This window comes from Ursus maritimus, unplaced genomic scaffold (genome assembly GCF_017311325.1).
Source record: "Ursus maritimus isolate PB19 unplaced genomic scaffold, ASM1731132v1 scaffold_8, whole genome shotgun sequence".
NCBI classification, from domain to species: domain Eukaryota; kingdom Metazoa; phylum Chordata; class Mammalia; order Carnivora; family Ursidae; genus Ursus; species Ursus maritimus.
This window is the reverse complement of record NW_024426996.1, coordinates 28605285-28628024: the sequence shown is the minus strand read 5'-3', so window position 1 is coordinate 28628024 and position 22740 is coordinate 28605285. Positions and strand designations below refer to the sequence as shown.

Genomic DNA, 22740 nt, shown 5'->3' with positions numbered 1-22740 from the left:
TAATAAATGGCAAAACTTAAATACAAGACATATTAGTTGAAGAGGTGTGTGGATTGTTACACAGGATTCTAAGTTTCTTTTATTACTTAGAAGGGAAAGTTCAAGATTTGGATTATTTTTAAAACTTGTTAATTATCCATGAAAAATTTTGAGAGGAGTTACTAAACTAATAATAATGATAATAAAGCATATAACTTCCAAACAAGTAGAAGTGGAGGCATGAATAGGGAAAAATCAATCCAAAAGAACCAAGAAATAAGAAAAAAGGTGAAAGGCGACAAAGAAGGAAGATAAGAAAGAGAATAAATATAAGTATAAAATAAAATGGTGGAAATAAATCCAAATGTATCTGCATTGTAACAAAAAATGGGTTAAATTTACCATCAAAATACAGATGACTAGATCAGGAAAAAAGATGCAGCAAAAGTCTTTCACAAGAAAATACGTAAAGCATAAAGAAGAGTAAGACTAAAAATAAAAGGATGTTAAAGATATACCTGCAAAATACTAATCAGAAAAAATTATTAGGCACATTAAGATCAGTTAAAACAGACTTGAAGACTCATAGCAATTCTAAAGAAAAGCAAGGCTCGGAAAAGTGATATAAATTTTGTTCTAAAACTGAAAGTTACTGGACACAGACCTTATACCTTTTAGAAAAATTAACTCAAAATGGATCACCTACCTAAATGTAAAATGAAAAGCTATAAACTCCTAGAACGTAACATAGGAAGACTATCCAGATGAGCTGAGCCGTGGTAACAAGTTTTTAGGTACGACACACCAAAGGTACAGTCCATGCAAGAAAGAACTGATAAACTAGAATTCATCAAAACTAAAAAACTTTTTTGGTCCTTGAAGCACACAGTCAAAAAGAATGAAAAGACAAGCCACAGAGTGGAAGAAAATATTTGCAAAAGACATATCTGACAAAGGACTATTCTCCAAAATGAAACAAAAAACTGTTAAAACTTAAAAGTAAATAAACAAACAACCCAATTAAAAGGGGCCGAAGACCTTAGCATGCACCTTACCAAAGAAATTATAAGGATGGCGAGTAAGTACATGAAAAGATGCTCCACATCATATGTCATCAGGGAAATGCAAAATAAAACATCGGCGAGATACCACTAAAACACCTATCAGAATGACCAAAATCAGGAATCCTGACAACATCAAATCCTGGCAACAGGAACTCTCATTCATTGCTGGTGAGAATGCAAAATGGCACGTCCTCTGTAGAAGACCATTGAGCAGTTACTTCTAAAAGTAAACGCACTCTTATCACATGATCCAACAATCACAGTCTGTGGCATTTTCCCGAAAAGGTTGAACATTTATTTCTACACAAAAATGTGTGCAGGGGTGCTTAGCACAGCTTTATTCATAATGACCAAAAGTTGGAAGCAGCAAAGATATCCTATGGTAGGTGAACGGATAATTAAACTCAGACAATGGAGTATTACTCAGCGCTCAAAAGAATTGGACTACCAAGCCACAAAAAGACATGGAGGAAAACGAAATGCTTATTACTAAGTGAAGGGAGGTAATGGGAAAAGGCTATCTACTATACGATTCTAATTATATGACATTCTGAAAATGGCAAAATTATTGAGACAGTAGTAAGATTGGTTGTTGGTAGAGGTTAGTTGGAAAGGAGATGAATAGGCAAAAGAGGATTTTTAGGGCAGTAAAACTATTCTGTATGAGAATGATAGATACATTAATATATGTTTAATGTAATTATATACAAAAATTATATACATGTGTCATATATTTTATATGTAAATATTATACCCAGTTTATATATAAAATGCAATCCATTTTTTAAGTAATCTTAAAAAAATAAATCTGGCTGTGACAGTATTGGTTAAAATTTTTCAGGGATTCCCCCATACCTTTTGGTTAAAGTTATAAACCCTTACATTTTCACAAGAACTTTGTTAAAGTCCTTGGCTGAGATAAAAAATTTAATATTTTTCCACTTTCTTCAGCATAGTATATATATGTTTTCCCATTTCAAAAAATAAAAATACAGGACATACTAATGGACAGGATTCATAAAGCTAGTTTATTTTTGGTTTAAACTGCTCAAGGAATCACATGTAATTCTATACTTGCTAAAAAGACTTCGAGAGAAATACTGATTTTTTATATTGAAAAATTTTATCTCCCTAAAGAATTGGAAGCGATTGAAGGTAAGTCTCTTTCCCTCTTTGGATGCAGTAGTCTTATAGGAGAGAGACCACATTTATAAAATGGAATTCTCTCTCTCATTCTCTCATTCTCTCTCTCTCTCCTTCTTCTTTCCCTCCTCCTTCTCTCCCTATCTTACTAATTCTTTAAAACTATTTTAATGAATTCTTCCTTTGTTTTCTTTAACATTTAATATGAAAATTCTGGTCCATATCTATTATTGTTTTGATTCTAATAATTCTCTCGACATCTTCCCACTCCCTATCTTTTGGCACAGAGACCAGTGATAGCTAATCGTTTAGAAAGTTCTAATTTATAAAATTCTAAAGAAAAATGCCCCCCCCCTTTCCTACTAGAGACACAAACAATGTTGACAGGCAATATATACTCTGTCTCTCACAGCTGAAAGAATTATCGTATCAGAATTTCAGAGATATTTCATATCTGAACAAGACAATTGAACACTTAATATGTAGTCCTATATCTCTCTTTGACTTATTCATTTGTAAGCTCCCCAAAGAAAGAAGCCATGTGCTCTGCATTTGTTTTTTTGTTTCTAACACTGATTAGTGTAGTGATAGAAACACATATCCCTGTGTTCATTAATTGGTTGATGGAAACCACTGAAAACTAAGTACAGGAAAGTGTGGTTTAGAGAAACATTCCCTTTAATGATCCCTTAAGAATCCTATTTATTTTTATAGTTTTAATTTTTCTAAATGTTGTTGTTCTGAATAGAATATGCATGAATTTGAATCGTATGTATTTTTATTTATATTTCTCTTTCCTAGGAGCAGCTCCAATTTCTTCCTTTCTTTCTTTCAGCTATATATAAGCAATAAGGCTTCCAAGATATAACCTAGGATGGTACACACATATTATAACATTATGTAGTACAATAATATGGTATTACAATTTTATAATTGATATAATTATTAACATATAATCATAATAATATATAGTTACTGAATTTATGAAATACTTTTCACACTTTTTAAAATTATATAATCAACTAGAATAGGTCTATTTATAATTACGTATCAGTAGGATATTAGTTTGCTAAATTAATATGAAAAGAAAAGTGAGTGCATATCATTCACTGCAACATAAAAGCAACCACCTACAGCTCTAATCTTGAATATCTTTTCTTTTTCATTTTACTTTCAAAAGTGTCACATGGCTCTGTCTGGCGTAGTATCACAGCAATTGTCTTATTTGTTTTAGGTGAATGTAAGGTACTCAAAGTATAACTACCACATTTTCTAGTAGAGATTACGAACATGCCAAGCTCAATCACTCAACTACTAATTTACTAATTTCAATAAATTGAGATCCCCTCTCTTCAAATTAGAAGTCTTGATGGTTATTATAAAATTAGAATAGTTGGGAGTTAAAAAGGACCTGGTTGATGAAATCACAGGAGATTATAGTATTTATCAATAAAAAGACCCTTCACATTATTTATAGGTCAAATGGTTTACATCAAATGTAGATTTTAGTTAAGTCCACTTAAACTTTCCATTTCAACTGAGAGTTGTGAGTAGACAATATTTAATATTTTTAAGGTCCAAAGTGTTATTTTTATACTAAGTCAAGAATTACAAGTGCAGCGCTAATGTTTTCTGAATCAAAATACTGGCAACATGATCTGAAAATCGCCTTCACATATATGAGAAAAGGGCGAAATATCTGAAGTGAGAACTGTTATGAAAATCCAGGGTATGTGATTACTGTAGTTCATGGCATTGTTTTCCTTATCAAAGCCTGCTGTGCTTATAGTTGCAGCATTAATATTGAATAGGAATTATGTTTTGTCCACATTTGCATGCGGGCTATGTTTTTTAGAAATTTGAAATGTGTTTGATTCTCCACTGTTGCTCTCCAAAAACAAAATAAAACAAAAACCCCAGAAAACTAGCATATTTTAAGCCAAAAATAATATTTCTTGATGTATTCAAAACACAATTTTAAATCTTCTTTTTTTTTAATGTTTTTTTTATTATATTATGTTAGTCACCATACAGTACATCCCTGGTTTCTGATGCAAAGTTCGATGATTCATTAGTTGCGTGTAACACCCAGTGCACCATGCAATACGTGCCCTCCTTACTACCCATCACCAGCCTATCCCATTCCCCCACCCCCCTCCCCTCTGAAGCCCTCAGTTTGTTTCCCGGAGTCCATAGTCTCTCATGCTTCATTCCCCCTTCTGATTACCCCCCCCTTTCTTTATCCCTTTCTTCCCCTACCGATCTTCCTAGTTCTTATGTTCCATAGATGAGAGAAATCATATGATAATTGTCTTTCTCTGCTTGACTTATTTCACTTACCATTATCTCCTCCAGTGCCGTCCACGTTGCAGCAATCTTCATTGAATAGGGGGAGCATAGGACATAGAGGATATTGGCAGAAATTTGGGATGACCACTGGTTCATTGATGACATTATACTGGAAAACCAGTGTCAGTTATTTGTATTATAGAACAAATCTTATTACTTCCTAAATTTATAATTTGGGGAAAATCATTTAAATTCTTTGTGATTTTCTCTATCTTTAAAGTAGTCATAATTAATATTATTTTTAACTATTTTTTATAAGAGCAGGGGGAGAAGCAGATGGAGAGGGAGAGAAGCAAGCCCAATGGGGGGCTTCCAATGTGGGGCTCAATCTCACAACCCTGAGACCATGACCTGAGCCGAAATCAAGAGTCAGGTGCTTAAACAACTGAGCCACCTAGGTGCCCCAGTCCTAATTTTTGAGAATATCTATAAGGTGAAGAAAAGTGAGGACACTTCAAGATCTACAGTAAGTCAAAATAGGAAATAAATATGGATTAAAAGAAATTTGAAAACTCAGTTTGTAGCATCTAATATAGATTCTTTTATTATTAAATCTCTACTATGTGTATATATCATAGTCAAGAAAAAAATAAAAACAAAATCCAAGAATACTTATTATTTATTCTAACTTGAAGATTTTTGAAACAAAGCAGTTTCTCTTATTGCCTCAAAATGTATGAAACTTGAGAACATCTGTTATTTTCCCCATCAGAGAAGATTTTCAGTGATCTTTGTAAATGTAACCACATCTGGGTTAGCTGGAAGTCATGAGGTATGATTAACATTCAATGGCAGGGATTTGAGAACATGGAAGAGGGAGAATACAGGATAAGTTAGTGAGGAATATGGAGATAAGTGTAAATGACTGTTTAAAAAAGATCAGAAACCAAACTGTCCTTTCTTTATACTTTTACTCAATATTTGACATGCGTGGTTAGGGGCACTGTCAGTTTACTAACTAGGAAAATTGGGAAAAATTAGAATATCTTTAAAGAATTGAATGAAGATCAGTTAAAGTAAAGCCATGTACATCGTATAGCATGGTGTTTGGCACATAGTAAGCTCTCAGTAAATATCAGCTCTTGGTATTGTGGCTCTTTCTTATGTTCTTCTTACAATTACTTCTCTGTATATTCTTTTTACTGCTAACCTGTCTTAAAGTTCTTTGAATTCAGGATCCATGTTTTATACTTTGTTTTCTCTGAGGCACATTATTTATACACAATTTATTAGTTTGATATTATGATAACTGGTGATTTTGTTTCTCTGACAGTAACTACTGCATTATTATGCAAGCAATACTTTGGTAACGTTTGTTGATTACTTTCTTGTTGCTGTTTAAGATCATTAACATATAAACTGTAGCAGGAGACTAAGATTGATTGATAAACTATCCAAAATGTAATCTACAGTAAACCATTCTAGGGCAATACTTTTCAGTGAACTCCTTGCACAAAAATGTCATCATCCTTGTATTACACTGGCATCATTCTAAGCATATAACTAGAGAAATTAAAGCCTTTTTAAGGGAATATTTTGGTTCTAATCTATCCATCTTGAAGATCCCCCTAATTATCTTTTTTGCAAGTCCAATGACCCAGAACTTGAATTTAAAAAATAAAGCAGGTATATTTATAGATTTTAAACTTCATTTTATTATTCTGTCTTTAAGAACATTGTCGAAGGTGATTAAAATCATAGCGACAGTATTGGTTTTTCATACGTAGACTTTGAAATTCTTTGAATATTCTATTACAAAGCATAAATATTAGTAAATACAGAAATATCAACATACAGAATTTTTGTCACTAAATGCTCGAAGGAATTGTTTTTCTTTTAATTTAAGTGCCAGCTAAAGGAGTCAGAGAAAGAACAGGATTTCTTAAATCTCTGAACGAAACCGCAGTGTAGACCCTTTCATTTTCTTTTCATAATCTTTTTCAAATCTTTCATACTGGGCTACAGTGAACTGGTTTTTCCAATCTCCTGAAATACCTGTAAAGAAAGATAAAGTGGTACGTTTGAGACTACTATAAAATTTCCTTCTTAGATCAGTTTTCGTTTGAATTCCCACATGTGTGTTTTTAAACCTTTAACTTTTTCATATCTGCTCCATAATTCCATTCCTCACTCCCAAACTCTTGGACCTTCTTAGTTTTCAAAAAACAAACAAACAAAAAAAAAAAACAAAAACAAAAACAAAATCATGGATTTTTCCAGTAGCTTATATAAAGAAGTAATCCCTTCAATATTTCAAGAAATGTCACTGGGAGAAAATCCAGTGTCTCAAAATCTTTATTCTTTGGCCTCAAGAGCTTTGTTACCAAAAAACAGAGAATTTTTCAGTCCTTTTAAAACTATATTTTCCAGTGTCAAGTGATAATTTATGAAAAAAAATTTCTATGATCAAGCAAGATTTGGAAATGAGTGGGTTAAATGTAATTAAACATATATATTATTACAGGATAGCTCAATTTTCAAAAGACTAACCGTATCTTAAAACCTTGAAGGAAGGACAGAGGGTGTAGCATTTGCAAAGAATATCTGATAAAAACAATGCCATTTCTCACAGGTAATCTAGAAGTCATTTGCAAGCCGAGTTTTAGGGGGAAAAAGGGGGCAGGGAAGAAAACATGCCAAGATAACTTTGTTAATCCGTTCCAGAATTTCTCAACTTTGGCATTTTATTTTATTTGTTTATATTGCTGCTGTTGACATCGGCAGCCAGACTGTTGGCTGGGCGGACGTGAGACTGCCCTGTACATTACAGTGTGATTAGTGGCATCCTCAGCCTGTACAGATCAGATGCCTACAGCACACCCTTAGTCATGACTCTCAAAATGTCTTTGGATGTTGCCAAACATTCCCTGGGAACCAAAATCATACCTGGCTGAGATCCAGAAATTCCTAGAAAGACTTGTCCATGGCCTACTTTCTAACTTTCTAAAAAAAAATAAATGAAACAAATCTCTGGGATGCACGAAGACACATCATAATTAATGAAATTACCCTTAATAGTCCCTATATAAGCTGTTACCAAAATACTTGTTTCTCCAAAACTGTCTTAGATTATTTTAATAATTATTCACTCTCTACTGTAAGATTTTACACTTTGCCCACTGACATGTGTTGTGTGATTCCTCTTTGCCTCATTAAGTTTGGGCTTGGATTTTGGATATGCTTTGGTTAATGGAATTTGAATATGTCCAATATATACCACATCTAAACAGAAACTTTAAAGACATTGCAAGTTTCCAACGCCTCTCCTGCTCTTCCTGTCTACTATGATATTGGGCATATCCCACAAATGGGTGCCTTTTTCAGCCTGTGTTTCAGAAAGAGAAGACGTAAGAGGCTGAGACCATGAAAGTCAAGTAAAACTGATCAGAATCAAAAAGAGCAAACAAAACTGCCCCAGCCACTGGTGGCCAACATTCAGCAACATTAGACAAAAAAGAAAACTTGTGGTTTTAAGCCACTGAGATTCTTGGAGTTGTTGTGGGTTTTTGTTTTTTTGTTTTGTTTTGTTTTGTGGCTTTTGTTTGTTTTTTTTTTTTTAGATTTTATTTATTCATTTGAACAAGAGAGACAATGAAAGACCAAAGCAGGAGGAGGGTCAGAGGGAGAAGCAGGCTCCCCGCAGAGCAGAAAGCCCATGACCCTGGGATCATGACCTGAGCTGAAGGCAGACACTTAACCTATGGAGCCACCCAGGTGCCCCTTGGAGTTGTTTGTTTTATAGCAAAACAAATACATACACAATTAACAGAATATCTCCTTCTCTCTCTCTCTTTTTCTCTCTCTCTCTTACATACAATTCAACACATCTTTATTAAGGGACTATTTTTGGCCAAGATGCTAGCTATACATTGAGATAATGTTGAGGATGCAATGATTTACAATATCATAACAACCTCAAGGAATTGACGCTTTTCATTATTCATTTGGTATGCTTAACATCATTTAAGCTGGCTACCCACCACAGCAAAAATTTTAAGGAATATGAAGCATATCTAGAGAGTTCAGACAAATGGAAGGCATTCTTCTGATACACCAAAGGATGCCAAGACCCATGCTTATCAATGCATAGGCTCTTGAGTAAACATTTCTCATTAGAAGGTCTGTCTTACCTGTTAGGCTTATAGAAATTATAGTTTATTTGCCACAAATTATTTCCCTTAAGGTTTTTTTTGTTCCTATTTTTTTTCTTGCCAGCATACTCAATCTCTTTCCTTTTCCTATAATATTGCTCTTTGCTTCCCACCTACACTCTCCATAACTGTAATTAGCAAGTTGTATAGAAACTAATATATGATTTCTCACCCTTTCTCATGAAGGGAGATACAGAATGATCCATATCAAAATCTGGTACAGTGCTATAATTTGCACTTGGATTCTGCTTCATCACATTGAAAGAGCTATGATAGAGGATTTTATCCACTGTTTCTTCTGATAGATCTTTGTCTAGAAACTTCAACAACTTCTGAATTTCATGCTTTGGATCCTAAAAAAATTATAAAGAAAAAGAATTATTTCAGGCAGATTTAGTCATGAAATAGGCAATGTATTTAATAAAGTTCTACATATGTCAATGTGGTGAAAGAAAGGATTTTGTATTTTTATGTGCACTGTTCATTTTGCTTTCCAAAGTACACATCCTATTCTTGGCCAGGCAACCATCTGCTAAAAGGAAGAGTAAATTTTGTTTGTTTGGTTTTTTTCTTTTTCAAATTTTTATTCAAATTCTAGTTAGTTAACATAGAGTATAATATTGGTTTCAGATGCATCTCTTACATATAATACCCAGTGCTCATCATAGCAAGTGCCCTCCTTAATACCCATAATTTTGTTTCAAAAAATGCAAAAAAAAATCTTTCACACTCAAATAAGAATTAACCTGTAGGATAACAAATGGTAATAAAGCAAGCTACTATTATCATAAGGTATAATTTTCAAAATCCTTGATCTCCTTTTTTAAATCATATCTAATATGAAGAATAGATCACCTACCAAACATTTTTTTAAGATTTTATTTATTTATTTGAGAGAGAGAGATAGTGAGAGAGAACATGAACGGTAGGAGAGGAAGAGGTGCTGAGGGAAAGGGAGAAGCAGACTCTTTGCTGAGCAGGGAGTCAGATGCAGGACCCTGGGATCATGAACTGAGTGCAAAGCAGATGCTTAATGGACTGACCCAGGCACCCTTACCTACCAAACATTTAAAGAATAATTAATACCCATTCCCATGATTCTCGAACTCTTCCAAAAAGTAGAAGAGGGAGTAATAATTCCAAAAACATTTTACAAGGCCAGCATTACCCAAAACCAGATGAGAACAACACAAAAAAATAAAAGGCTAATATCTCTGATGAACATCAATGCAAAAATCCTGAATAAAATGCTAGCAAACAAAATTCAACAGCACATTAAAAGGTTTGTATACCATGATCAAGTGGGTTTTATTCCAGTGATACAGAAGTGGTTCAATATCAGCAAATCAATCAATGTGATATATCACATTAACAAAAGGAAGGATGAAAATCTTATGATCATTTCAAAAGATGCAAAAAAGCATTTGACAAAAATAAAACAGGCCATATATGACAAGGTCACAGCTAATACACTCAATGATGGAAAGCTGATAGGTGTTCCTCTAAGATCAGGAACTATAGTATGTTTCAGACTCCTTAGGATAGCATGTAAGAACAGTGAAAGAGTAGCATTCATGCCAAATAGTTTGTGCCCTATTACCCATTGGAGAGGTGATCTTCTTGGTGGCCCAAACCAAACTGAGGTTGGGAGCCAGAATCTTAGTAACCTCGTGAGATCAGGCAGAAAGGTAATCTGTTTAGCTATTGAGGTACCCATCCGAATTCATGGAAACAGAACCACAAAGTTTCTATAGTGGCTCTAAAAGAATCTGTTTCTTGTAGAAACAGAAATGAACTTGGTGGAAATCAGATACACATCTTAATTATTCAAGGGGAAGAATCAATCACAGTGAAATCCCAGTTGTGTCAGGTCTATCCTGTGAAAGTTAAATGGAAGAGTGTTGGGGAAAAGGTACATTGCGCAGGCTTGGAATGGGAATATTTGGGGTGGATTTGATGGCACAGTGACTCTGGAACTCTTGAGTAATTTTGAGCCTTTTCCACCAACAGATGTAGATTCTCCTTCCATATTTGAGGAGACTAAACTTCTTTTGCTTAAAGACCTTATTATATCTAATGTGCGAAGTTTTCTTTCCAGATAACACCTATCCTCTTCAAGATCCTCCCCAACCGCTACTTGTTGCTTCTAGACACATAATTAGGGTAATATGTCACCCCTTAATCCAGAGTGGCAGGTAAAAAAAATGCTTTAAACAAGATGTAGAAGAAGCTGGGAATTTAACTAACAAATCTGACAGAGGGGGTCACCTTAGCTGGGTAAAGCGGTTTCCCTAGAAACTATAGAACAGATTTCCCAAATAAGAAATGAAGGGTAGTCATTGTTATCTAAAGGAATTTAGGTGTGGACAAGCTTCCTGAAACATTCAATTTAAGAGACATGGAACATTTCTTAAATAGACTATTTAAATAATCAGATCAGGATAAATTTTTTATCAAATTAGAGAGTGAATTAATTTTCATGCTAATAACCAGATAGAAGATAAAAAAATAAAAACAAGATGTTTTATAAATTAAATTACATGTTTTCCCCACTCTAAATTGTCTTAATGATTTTGTATTTCATGTAGAGGCAGAAATCATTGGCATATTTGAAGAAGGCAGTGGGCATACTCTCATTTAGGTTTCAAGATCATTTTCTCTGAGTGGACAACTGAAGGAAAATGAGGTACTCCAAATAAGTCAAGTTAGATGCCTGAAGTAGAGCAGGAGGCAGTAGTACTAGAAAAAAAGTAGTTGAGTAAAAGATCCATTTTCAAGGCAGAGTTACCAGGAGAGTGGATTAGTAATATTTATAGATTAAGAAGAAAGGAAAATGATTAAGAACAAAAAAAAGATGAATCTTAGGTTTCCTTAAAAATAATAAAAAAATTTATAATTGCCTCACCTCTTTCATGTCTTCATAGAATAGGTAAAGGATACGATAATCATTCCTCTTCTCCCACCAGCCCTTCACATGGTCATACCAAGAACCAAAAGCCACTAAATTGGAAGATATAATGTTTGGAAAATTAAAACTATTCACATAAAGAATTGTTAGATATTATTCCAAGTCATCATTATCAACACAAACACACTTATTAGTTCAAGAAAGAGGGATGGCAGGATAATTCCCCCTGTTCTTACTGAATTCGCAATCTATTTGGAAAAGAGTGGCAGGGAAGTTTATAGAAGAAAGAGAAAGGGAGAGAAAATCATAGGGATGTAGAGGTTAAGAAAGGGTTGCAGAGGAAGAAGAGTATATTTGGATCTAAGAAGAAGAATTGGGTTTTGATAATAATAAGAATAAGTAGACATTCTATGGACAGAGAATAGTCCAAGAAGCATTGGGAGTAAAAATTTGCAAGATATTATTGAGATGTTCTTGCCTTGAAAAGATAGTTTTTATAGAAGAATGTTTATATGAAAACTTTAAGTAGAGCTACTACTATTGGCATAAATATGTTTCCCTGAAAGAGAGAATGTACAGGTAGAGAAACAGAAACTTGAGGATAAAATCTTTAGCCAAGAATTTTCAGTGTATATAATAAAAATAAGGGAATGGTAGAGAAAAGAGAGTCCAAGAAATATGCGTAAAATCAAAACAATACAACAGATGCACAGTAAGAGAAGAAAACGGTCGTCACTAAGCACTAACGAAACAATAAGACTAAGAACTGAAATATTTGCATTACATAGTCCCCAAAAGTTCTTAGAGGGAAGAGACAACTATGTATTCTGCTTCCTCTATAGTCTTCCTAAAACAGTAGTAGAGTGTTGGGCACATATTAGGTTTATAATAAACACAGATTTAAATTTGACCTTTCTATCTCTTTGAAAAAAGACTCTTCATAGAGAATTCCTTGATTAAAGTAAGAGTTGGACCCACCATTCCCAGTGATGAATTTATCCAGGAACTCCTCCCAGGTGCCAGGCTCTGGGTGTAATTTTGCCATCTGGTAGAAATAATAGTAAGACACATCCACGTCCTTAGCATTTCTTGCCACATAGACAATCTGTGGGGAGATATGGGAAGTCATCATTTCACTTATATTATTTAATAGTTTGTAAACTTTTGCTTATCTTGAAAGAATGCTTATTTCTCTTTTGTATTTCCTTTTTAGATTTTGAAAAGAATATCTCTTAAAACACAGAAAACCAAGTATCATAAGAATTACAGTAAGTATTAAATTAACAAAAACGAGCTAATATTGTTCTTAAATTTAGAATATTTTTCTGTATCACTTATTAAAACATACAAAAAGAAACATAAAAGTTACAAAACAAAAAGATAAACTTTTTAAAAATTTTTTCATTATTAATTTTTTTTAAAGAGAGAGAGAGAGAGCATGTGCGCATGAATTGGGGGGAGGTGCAGAGAGAGGGGAAGAGAGATAATCTTAAGCAGGCTCCACGCTCAGCACAGAGCCCATTGTGGGGCTCCATCTCATGGTCCTGAGATGACATGAGCTGAAATCAAGAGTTGGACACTTAACCTACTGAGCCACCCAGGTGCCCCTAAAGTAAAATTTTTAAAGCTGAAAAAATGCCCTATTTTTAATTGAAAATAAATTACTATTTGGGTACATTTAATCAATAATGATTAAACCTTCTTCATTCTGTTCATGATCACATAACAAGCATTGCTGATTTGGTGTGATATTAAAATTTATTTTATTATAGAGCCCTAAAATCTGCTTGGAAACAGAAATTTTGAGCATATTTCCCAATAGATATGACATTTTTATGTCTCAGTGGTGATTAGGTTTTCAGACAAGTCCACTGAAATCCATTAAGCTTACTTCTCCCCTGAAGTACATCTAATAATACTGAGGGCCCAGGCACCCACGCAGTAAATAAATCCCTAAGGGAAAATGCATTCAGGAAGAAATCTCCTTTCCTCTAATTAGAAACAGTTTTCTTCTTGTCTTCCAGTTGATGGGAAAAGGAAATGGGAAATTTTATATCCCCGCGTCACTGATAGTAGTTCTCATTTTCTGGGATAAGAAGGGATTGGGTGGAAAGAGGTTTTTCGAAAGATTGAGTATAGAGTTCTAAGAGTTGAGATTGTTGCTGATGTAATTTCTTGAGATAAACATTTCCAATAACTTCCTAGTTTGATACCAAGAGACTATGGTAATGAGCCAACTGTTTTCTTCTAATATCATCACCTCTAAGTTCTTTAGTGAGGACTGCTTCCACTTGCCTCAGTGTAGATAGAATGTGCATTGAAGTACTATTTTAGTTACTGACAACTAGCAACTACCCAACTGTCCATTGATAGTCCTGTGGGTAAGTTGGTTGTGAAATATTCACGTAGACATAATGGAATTCCTTATATTAGTGGTTCTCAAACATGAGCATGACTCAAATTCACCTGGAGGTTTTACTAAAACTCAGATTTCTGGACCTCATTCCCATGATCTTTGATTCAGTAGGTCTGAATTGGGCCTGAGATTTGCTTCTCTCACATGCTACTTTTGCTCAGGGTACCACATTTTGTGATCCAGCAGGCTACATTAAAAACAAAACAAAACAAAAACAGGGTGACAGCATGATAAGACTTGATCTCATAAATATTGTGTTAAATGAAATAAGTTAAATATTCAAGATTACATACTTTCCTATGACAGGCAAACTATAATAAAAACATTCAGGATAGTGGTTATCTTTGAAGATAGGGATTGTTGCCCAGGGTGTGAAGAAGCAGGGCTGTTGGGGTGCTGGTAATGTTCAATTTCCTGATCTGGGTGCTGGTTTCATGGGAATGCTTACTCTGTAAAAATTCATCAAGCCGTAGGCCTAAGATTTATGTACTTTTCTCCATATATGTTATACTTGAATTAAAATGGTTATTTTAGGGGCGCCTGGGTGGCACAGCGGTTAAGCGTCTGCCTTTGGCTCAGGGCGTGATCTCAGCGTTATGGGATCGAGCCCCACATCAGGCTCCTCCGCTGTGAGCCTGCTTCTTCCTCTCCCACTCCCCCTGCTTGTGTTCCCTCTCTCGCTGGCTGTCTCTATCTCTGTCAAATAAATAAATAAAATCTTTAAAAATAAATAAATAAATAAATAAAAATAAAAATAAAATGGTTATTTTAAAAAGAAGCCTAAAATGAACCCATTATATATATAAATAATATAAAATATATATAATTATAAATCCATATTTGTAAATTATAATTATATTGAATTCATGAAGAAGCAGTTCTAACATTATTTAAATATTTGGATGTTAAATATTTAAAAGTAGATACTAAGTAAAGAGATTTAGACAGAAAGACAGACATTTTAGCGGACAGAATACCTGAGAGATTCTCAGTGCTTGGGCACTAAGTCTATATCTATATATCAATAGCACTGGTGTCCGTCGGTGTTATTTCAATCCTTGGGTATAGGGACCATACTATTATTTTTGCAGTGATTTATCCAGGGATTGTAATATCCCATCATAATTTCTACATAATGAGCAAAGGAAATTTCAACACAAATAAGGATTTTTTTTCTTTAAATGTTGCTACCTTGCAGTTATTTTTCCAAAATGAAGAAGGGAGAAGTTGAACAGGCAGGTGTGTTTTCACTAATCGAGGAGGCTGCATTTTTTTCAACTCCTCCACACCTACAAGTGCAAAAGTTAAACTATATAATAAATGTGGAATCATAGAGGTCAATTACAATAAAATCTAAGACTTTGTAAACATTAACCCCACTGTATGGCTTGAAATAACTATATGGCTTCAGATACATATAAAATCTACCATGAGATCAAAACTGATAAATTCTGGTTAGTGATGCTGTTTTATTTCCTATGTAGAACAGACAATAACTGTCTGTAGAATCTTCAGATATAACACCTTGCTGAGGTAGAAACAGCAATAGGCCAATATCAAGACATCCAAATTTTTCCTTCATTTATCTTTCTTTTTCTCATTTACTATATGGGAAACTTGAACTAGAAGATTTCAAAATCCCTTTCCAGTTTTCTTATATTCAAATTATAAGATCAAAGTAAGCCATGAAGCTCATAACTAATTTTTAAAATTTTAGTAATGCAAGACCATCCATAATTCTGTTTCTTGACTCTGTGAACATCAACTAACAAGCAATAGACATGATTTTATATTGGATCAAACCCTGAATTTTCTGTATATAATGATTGTACATTTAAATGTTGAAGACTTCCATCTGTGCAATTAAGAAAAAATATATACTCATCAAAATCTCCTCTTATGCAGATATTATCCTTGGGTGCAGAAGGACTATAATATGCACATTAGTACAACCAAATTCTTACTGTTCTATTATAGACACTTAGGATTCACTGTCCAAGCTCTGTATATAGCAATTCCTATCATGACTCCCCCAAACACCACAAAATGATAGGAGGATTTATTCCTACGGTAAAAAGGAACATTCAGAGAAAATACCATTCTCGAGTCCAGGAATGATCAATTCCATGAATGGCACTCGTTTGTATATTGCGTCCCGCTTACATTTCTCCGCATCCCCGTTGTTATAGATCAAATCCAATATTTCACTGACCCAGGTTGTTCCTAAGGGCAAAAAAATGAAACAACTATAAACTTTGTCAAAAGGCTGTAAGAGGTTCAATATAAGATCAAAAACAAGGGGCGCCTGGGTGGCGCAGTCGTTAAGCATCTGCCTTCAGCTCGGGGGTGATCCCGGTGATCTGGGATCGAGCCCCACATCAGGCTTCTCCGCTAGGAGCCTGCTTCTTCCTCTCCCACTCCCCGTGCTTCTGTTCCCTCTCTCGCTGGCTGGCTGTCTCTGTCAAATAAATAAATAAAATCTTTAAAAAAATATATTGAAAACAAAACAGTGCTCTTCCTTTCCATCCTCCTTTTTTCTTCCCACTTTTCTGAGGAGACATCCTTATCTAACTTGAACATATACATATGTGTTGTGTGTGAGAGAGTGAGACTAAATTTAATTAAAATAATCATAAAGTAAGTCACAAAAGGTAAGTGAAACACGGATAATTTAAGAGACAGTCATGTAGCACACCCTCCTGAGTGGAATGCAGAGGGAAGGAGCCAATTTCAAGAAATCTGACAGCAGCAATTTGTACAGTTTTTATTAATGTCAAAAATGTGATTACACTTTGGGACCGAAGAGTAATTGAGGCAAAAACATTCCGTGGAGGTGTGAAAAAAGGATAGAAAGAGAACTTTGTGATTGCATCTGTGGAGCCTAGGTGCTACTCAGAAACAAAAGACCATAGATCCTAAGTGAGCGGAGTTAGATGGAGTCCCTGTGGTCGTTATGAGATTGTGTCTCATTAGTCTTGAGAAATGGATCTAAGGTACAGATGGTCCCTCCTTTTTTAATGATAATTTTTTATTATGTTATGTTAGTCACCATACAGTACATCCCAAGTTTTTGATGTAAAGTTCCATGATTTATTACTTGCGTATAAACCCCGTGCACCATGCAATACATGCCCTCCTTACTACCCATCACCAGCCTATCCCATCCCCCACTCTCCTCCCCTCTAAAGTCCTCAGTTTGTTTCCCAGAGTCCATAGTCTGTCATGGTTCATTCCCCCTTCTGTTTATCCCCCTTCCTTCTTCCCTTTCTTCTCCCAATATTCCTACTTCTTATGTTCCACAAATGAGTGAAACCATGTGATAATTCTCTTTCTCTGCTTGACTTATTTTGCTTAGCATTATCTCCTCCAGTCCTGTTCATGTTGCAGCAAATGTTGAGAAATCATTCTTTTTGATGGCTGAGTAATATTCCATTGTATATATGGACCACATCTTCTTAATCCAGTCATCTGTTGAAGGGCATCTCAGCTCCATCCATGATTTAGTTATTGTGGACAATGCTGCTATGAACATTGGGGTGCATATGGCCCTTCTCTTCACTACGTCTGTATCTTTGGGGTAAATACCCAGTAGTGCAATTGCTGGATCATAGGGTAGTTCAATTTTTAACTTTTTAAGGGACCTCCACACTGTTTTCCAAAGTGGCTGTACCAATTTGCATTACCACCAACAATTTAAGAAGGATCCCCTTTCTCCACATCCTCTCCAACAATTGTTGTTCCTTGCCTTGTCAATTTTTGCCATTCTAACTGGCGTAAGGTGGTATCTCAATGTGGTTTTGATTTGAATTTCCCTGATGGCTAATGATTTTGAACATTTTTTCATGTGTATGTCATTTGTATGTCTTCATTGGAAAAGTGTCTATTCATATCTTCTGCCCATTTATGATTTGTTTATTTGTTTCAAGTGTATTGAGTTTGAGAAGGTCTTTGTAGATCTTGGATACCAGTCTTTTATCTGTAGTGTCATTTGCAAATATCTTCTCCCATTCCATGGGCTGCCTCTTAGTTTTTTTGACTGTTTCCTTGGCTGTGCAGAAGCTTTTTATCTCGCTGAAGTCCCCAAAGTTCATTTTTTTCTTTTGTTTCTCTTGCCTTTGGAGATGTGTCATGAAAAAAGTCGCTGTGGCTGATGTCAAATGGATTACAGCCTATGTTCTCCTCTAGGATTTTGATGGATTCCTGTCTCACATTGAGGTCTTTCATCCATTTGGAATTTATCTTTGTGTATGGTGTGAGAGAGTGGTCAAGTTTCATTCTTTTGCATGTAGCTGTCCAATTTTCCCAGCACCATTTATTGAAGAGACTGTCTTTTTTCCACTGGATGTTTTTTTCCCTGCTTTGTCAAAAATTAGTTGCCCAAAGAGCTGAGGGTCCACTTCTGGGTTCTCTCTTCTGTTCCATTGGTCTATGTGTCTGTTTTTGTGCCAGTACCATGCTGTCTTTGTGATCACAGCTTTGTAGTATAGCTTGAAATCCGGCAACTTGATGCCCCAGCTTTGTTTTACCTTTTTAACATTTCCTTGGCAATTCAGGGCCTTTTCTGGTTAGTCTTATTCAAAAGAATAGAGAAAGGACCCAGATTAATAAAATTGTGAAATAAGGGGAGAGGTCACAGCCAAACCAATGAAATAGGAAAGATCATTGGAAACTTTTATCAACAGCTTTATGCCAATAAATTAAACAACCTGGAAGAAATGGATGCCTTCCTGGAAACCTATAAACTACCAAGACTGAAACAGGAAGAAATTGATTTTTTAAACAGACCGATTAATTATGAAGAGATTGAAGCAGTGATCAAAAACGTCCCCAAAAACAAGAGTCCAGGGCCTGACGGATTCCCCAGGGAATTCTACCAAACATTCAAAGAAGAAATAATACCTTTTCTTCTGAAGCTGTTGCAAAAAAATAGAAACAGAAGGAAAACTACCAAACTCAAACTATGAGGCCAATATTACCTTGATCCCCAAACCAGGCAAAGACCCCATCAAAAAGGAAAATTACAGACCGATATCCCTGATGACTATGGACACCAAAATTCTCAACAAGATCCTGGCTAATAGGATCCCATAGTACATTAAAAGGATTATCCATCATGACCAAGTGGGATTCATCCCTGGGATGCAAGGGTGGTTCAACATTCACAAATCAATCAGTGTGATAGATCATATCAACAAGAAAAGAGTCAAGAACCATATGATCCTCTCAATTGATGCAGAAAAAGCATTTGACAAAATACAGTATCCTTTCCTGATTAAAACCCTTCAGAATGTAGGGATAGAGGCTACATTCCTCAATTTCATAAAAACCATCTATGAAAAGCCTACAGCAAATACCATTCTCAATGGAGAAAAACTGGAAGCCTTTCCCTTAAGATCAGGAACACTACAAGGATGCCCACTCTTGCCATTATAATTCAACATAGTACTAGAAGTCCTTGCAACAGCAATCAGACAACAAAAAGGGATAAAAGGTATCCAAATCAGCAAAGTAGAAGTCAAACTGTCTCTCTTCGCAGATGACATGATACTGTATATGGAAACCCCAAAAGACTCCACCCCCAAACGACTAGAAGTTATAGAGCAATTCAGTAATGTGGCGGGATACAAAATCAATGCTCAGAAATCAGTTGCATTTCTATACATGAACAATGATACTGAAGAAAGAGAAATTAGGGAATCCATTCCATTTACAATAGCACCAAAAATCATACGTTATCTCGGAATTAACCAGAGACGTAAAGGAGCTATATTCTAGAAACTACAGATCATTCTTGAAAGACATTGAAGAAGACACAAAAAGTTGGAAAAATATTCCATGCTCATGGATCAGAAGAATAAACATAGTTAAATATCTATGCTACCCAGAGCAATCTACACTTTCAATGACATCTCGATCAAAATACCAATGATATTTTTCAAAGAACTGGAACAAACAGCCCTTAAATTTGGATGGTCCCCTCCTTATAATGATTTGACTTACGATTTTTTGACTTTACAATGGTGTGAAACTCATAGGCATTCAGTAGAAACTGAACTTTGAATTTTAAATTTTGATCTTCTCCTGGGTTAGTGATAAGCAGCAATCTGAAGGTTTCTGTCATGAAGCTGGACAGCAGCAGCAAGCTGCAGCTCCCAGTCAGCCAGGCAATAATGACGATAAACAACTGATACACTTACAACCAGTCTGTACCCACACAACCATTCTGTTTTTCACTTAAGGTGTAGTATTCAATAGATTACATGAGATCTTCAGCACTTTATTATAAAATAGGCTTTGCATTAATTTTGCCCAATTGCAGGCTAGAATAAGTATGCTGAGCACATTTAAGGTAGGCTAGGCTAAGCTATGATGTTTGGTATTAAATACATTTTCAACTTATGATGAGTTTATAGGGAGGTAACATCATCATAAGTCATAAGTATATAAGGATATGATCTATTTAATTGTCTACAGTATTCAATGATCAGGTTATTGAGGCTGGGCTGAAAAAGCAATTATAAGATAGGAGAACAATATCTTCTTAACTCTTCCCATCCCCTTCCTCTTTACCGAACATGTAATGAATGATAGTCTCTAAATTGAATAATCATGGGTGGAAGCTAAAAAATTAAATGAAGTAATTAATCTATGCACTGCATAGATTTTTGGCCAATGAACTGCACAAGGATATACTTTTGGATTGGTTCCATAAATTAGAATACTTTAGGCCTTTTTAGTCCTTTCTTGTGGACAATTCTTCCTTTTCATCCCTAAATCATGAATATGAGACTATCTCCCTCATCCCTTTAACACAGACAATTACAGTGCTAAGAAAAAGGTGAGTCAAATTAATACTATCCTTGAAGATTTTGTTGCCTCATCTGGCTTAGCTTAAGGAATGATTCATGGGGAAAAAAAGAGACCTAAATTCTAAAGTACAACAGAACACATTTCGTTTCCTGTCAGTGAATGGTTCAAATTATGGCCACTGAAATCTGATAGAAAGAAATACCATTTTAGCTATGCTTCAAATTGGCAATGTTTATTTTCAATAGTTTTTGAAAAAAAAAAAAACACATGATTTACCTCATATAAGGAGTAAGTTAGCTTGGATCCTTTACAACAAAATTAACAGGGAAATGATATATTATTAACTTTAAGACATGTTCTCAACAGTTTGTAAAGAGAAAAAAAAGCAAAGAAAAAAATGACCAAGAGTATATAATTACTTCATGTGTAGCCATCAAGCCACCTAGCTTTTACTATGTCAGAAGAAATCCAGCTTCAAAGACCACTTTCATAAATAAACTATTTGTATAGTGGTACCTTCCAAAGATGGTCTTCATGGTTCTCTGCCTGTGAACATAGTTTTTAAAATAGCAAAACAAAAAGAGCGTGTACATTTTCAGTAACTGCCCTACCTTTTCTAAAGTTGTATCTCCATAAGGAGATACAGAGTAGTTTTGGTTCCAAACAATTTGGGATTGGTGAATTGCTCAAAGAGCAATGTATGTAGTAAGAAAAGAAAGAAAAAATAAGCTTTTGCCAAAAGAAGCTTGTTTTCTATTTCTTCAAAGTTCTGTATTGTACATTTGTTTATTTCCTGACAGGATCTCTGTGTTGTCATACAGTGTTATAATCTTGACATTAGAATCTCCAAAAATTCAGGTGTTTTCTTCCAGGCTTTGCTACATATCCCCATGAAGTAATTTTAATATTTATCATATAAAAAGATTAGTACTTATTAAAAACTTCTTGTCCGTCAGTCCTTTAAGAAATGAAGCAGAAATATAAAGAAAAGTTGACTTTAGGGAATTTAGCAATTGGAACAGTTGATTGATTATGGGCTCAAGTTAATTAAGTGGATAAAAGGCCAGAGAAAACCCATTCTCTGATCTCTCTGTATATCTATCACTGAGTGAATTGGAAGACTCTGTCATGAAAAGATTTGGAGAAATTAAAATTATGGATTCTTACAGAGGCATCTTAAATTCTCCTTTCTGAGATCATATACTGAGGTCAGCAGCTGTTTAACTTTATAACAAAATATTTCTAAATGCATTTATAAAGTGTTTAAAATAATAAAATATTAATATTTTATGCAGTATAATTAAAATACAATGAACAAAATATGTAAACATTAAAATGCATAGAATGACTATAGATATGCAAATATTCTAATGGACCCAAATCATTTTAGATAAGCAGTTTTAATAATTTTTATTTCAATTTAAAAAGGAAAATAAAACAACAGCATTAATTTTCCCTCAGGTTAGCTCCCATTCAATTGCAGCCTTTTGACAATAAAAAGTGAGTTTATCTGATTTGCGACAAAACTGTCCCAGCAAGTGCTACTGTGTTCCCTTGACCAATGATCAGAAGATCAGTGGGCTTATACATATGGATCTACAACCAATCAGTGAGTAGAAATACATAAAAAGATCTTACCAGATTTGGGGTAGGTTGAGATCAGAAGGTCATCTGGTCGACTCTCAAAGGACTCCACCTGGGACCACTGCTCAGCAGTGCTCCAGAAGAGGGGGACACCCTGAACATCCACTAACTCCCTCCTGTAGACATCCAGCTTCTTGTCCATTTTTCAGAAACTAGATTTTAAACAAAAGGAAGCATGTTAAAAAGTCTTTGTTTTAATAGCATTAATAATAGGGCTCCTGGGTGGCTCAGTCGGTTAAGCATCTGCCTTCGCACAGGTCATGATTTCAGTGTCCT

The 22740-nt window shown here is 34.8% G+C and overlaps 1 protein-coding gene and 1 long non-coding RNA gene across 2 annotated transcripts in view; one reads left to right on the top strand and one right to left on the bottom strand.

The window, feature by feature from the left end:
• LOC103656320 overlaps positions 1–22740 on the top strand; it is a 58867-nt gene that overhangs the window by 15825 nt on the left and 20302 nt on the right. The window contains exon 3 of the long non-coding RNA XR_566595.2: positions 12808–12862. This is a non-coding gene — a long non-coding RNA (uncharacterized LOC103656320). The remainder of the gene's footprint in view (positions 1–12807; positions 12863–22740) is intronic.
• Positions 6154–22606, bottom strand: LOC103656319 (sulfotransferase 1 family member D1). The gene is made up of 7 exons (XM_008683686.2): positions 22459–22606; positions 16108–16233; positions 15202–15299; positions 12573–12699; positions 11592–11686; positions 8859–9039; positions 6154–6530 (listed from the first exon to the last, which is right to left on the bottom strand). Exons 1-7 carry the CDS (start codon positions 22604–22606, stop codon positions 6418–6420), a joined length of 888 nt encoding a protein of 295 aa, XP_008681908.1. The 3' UTR covers positions 6154–6417.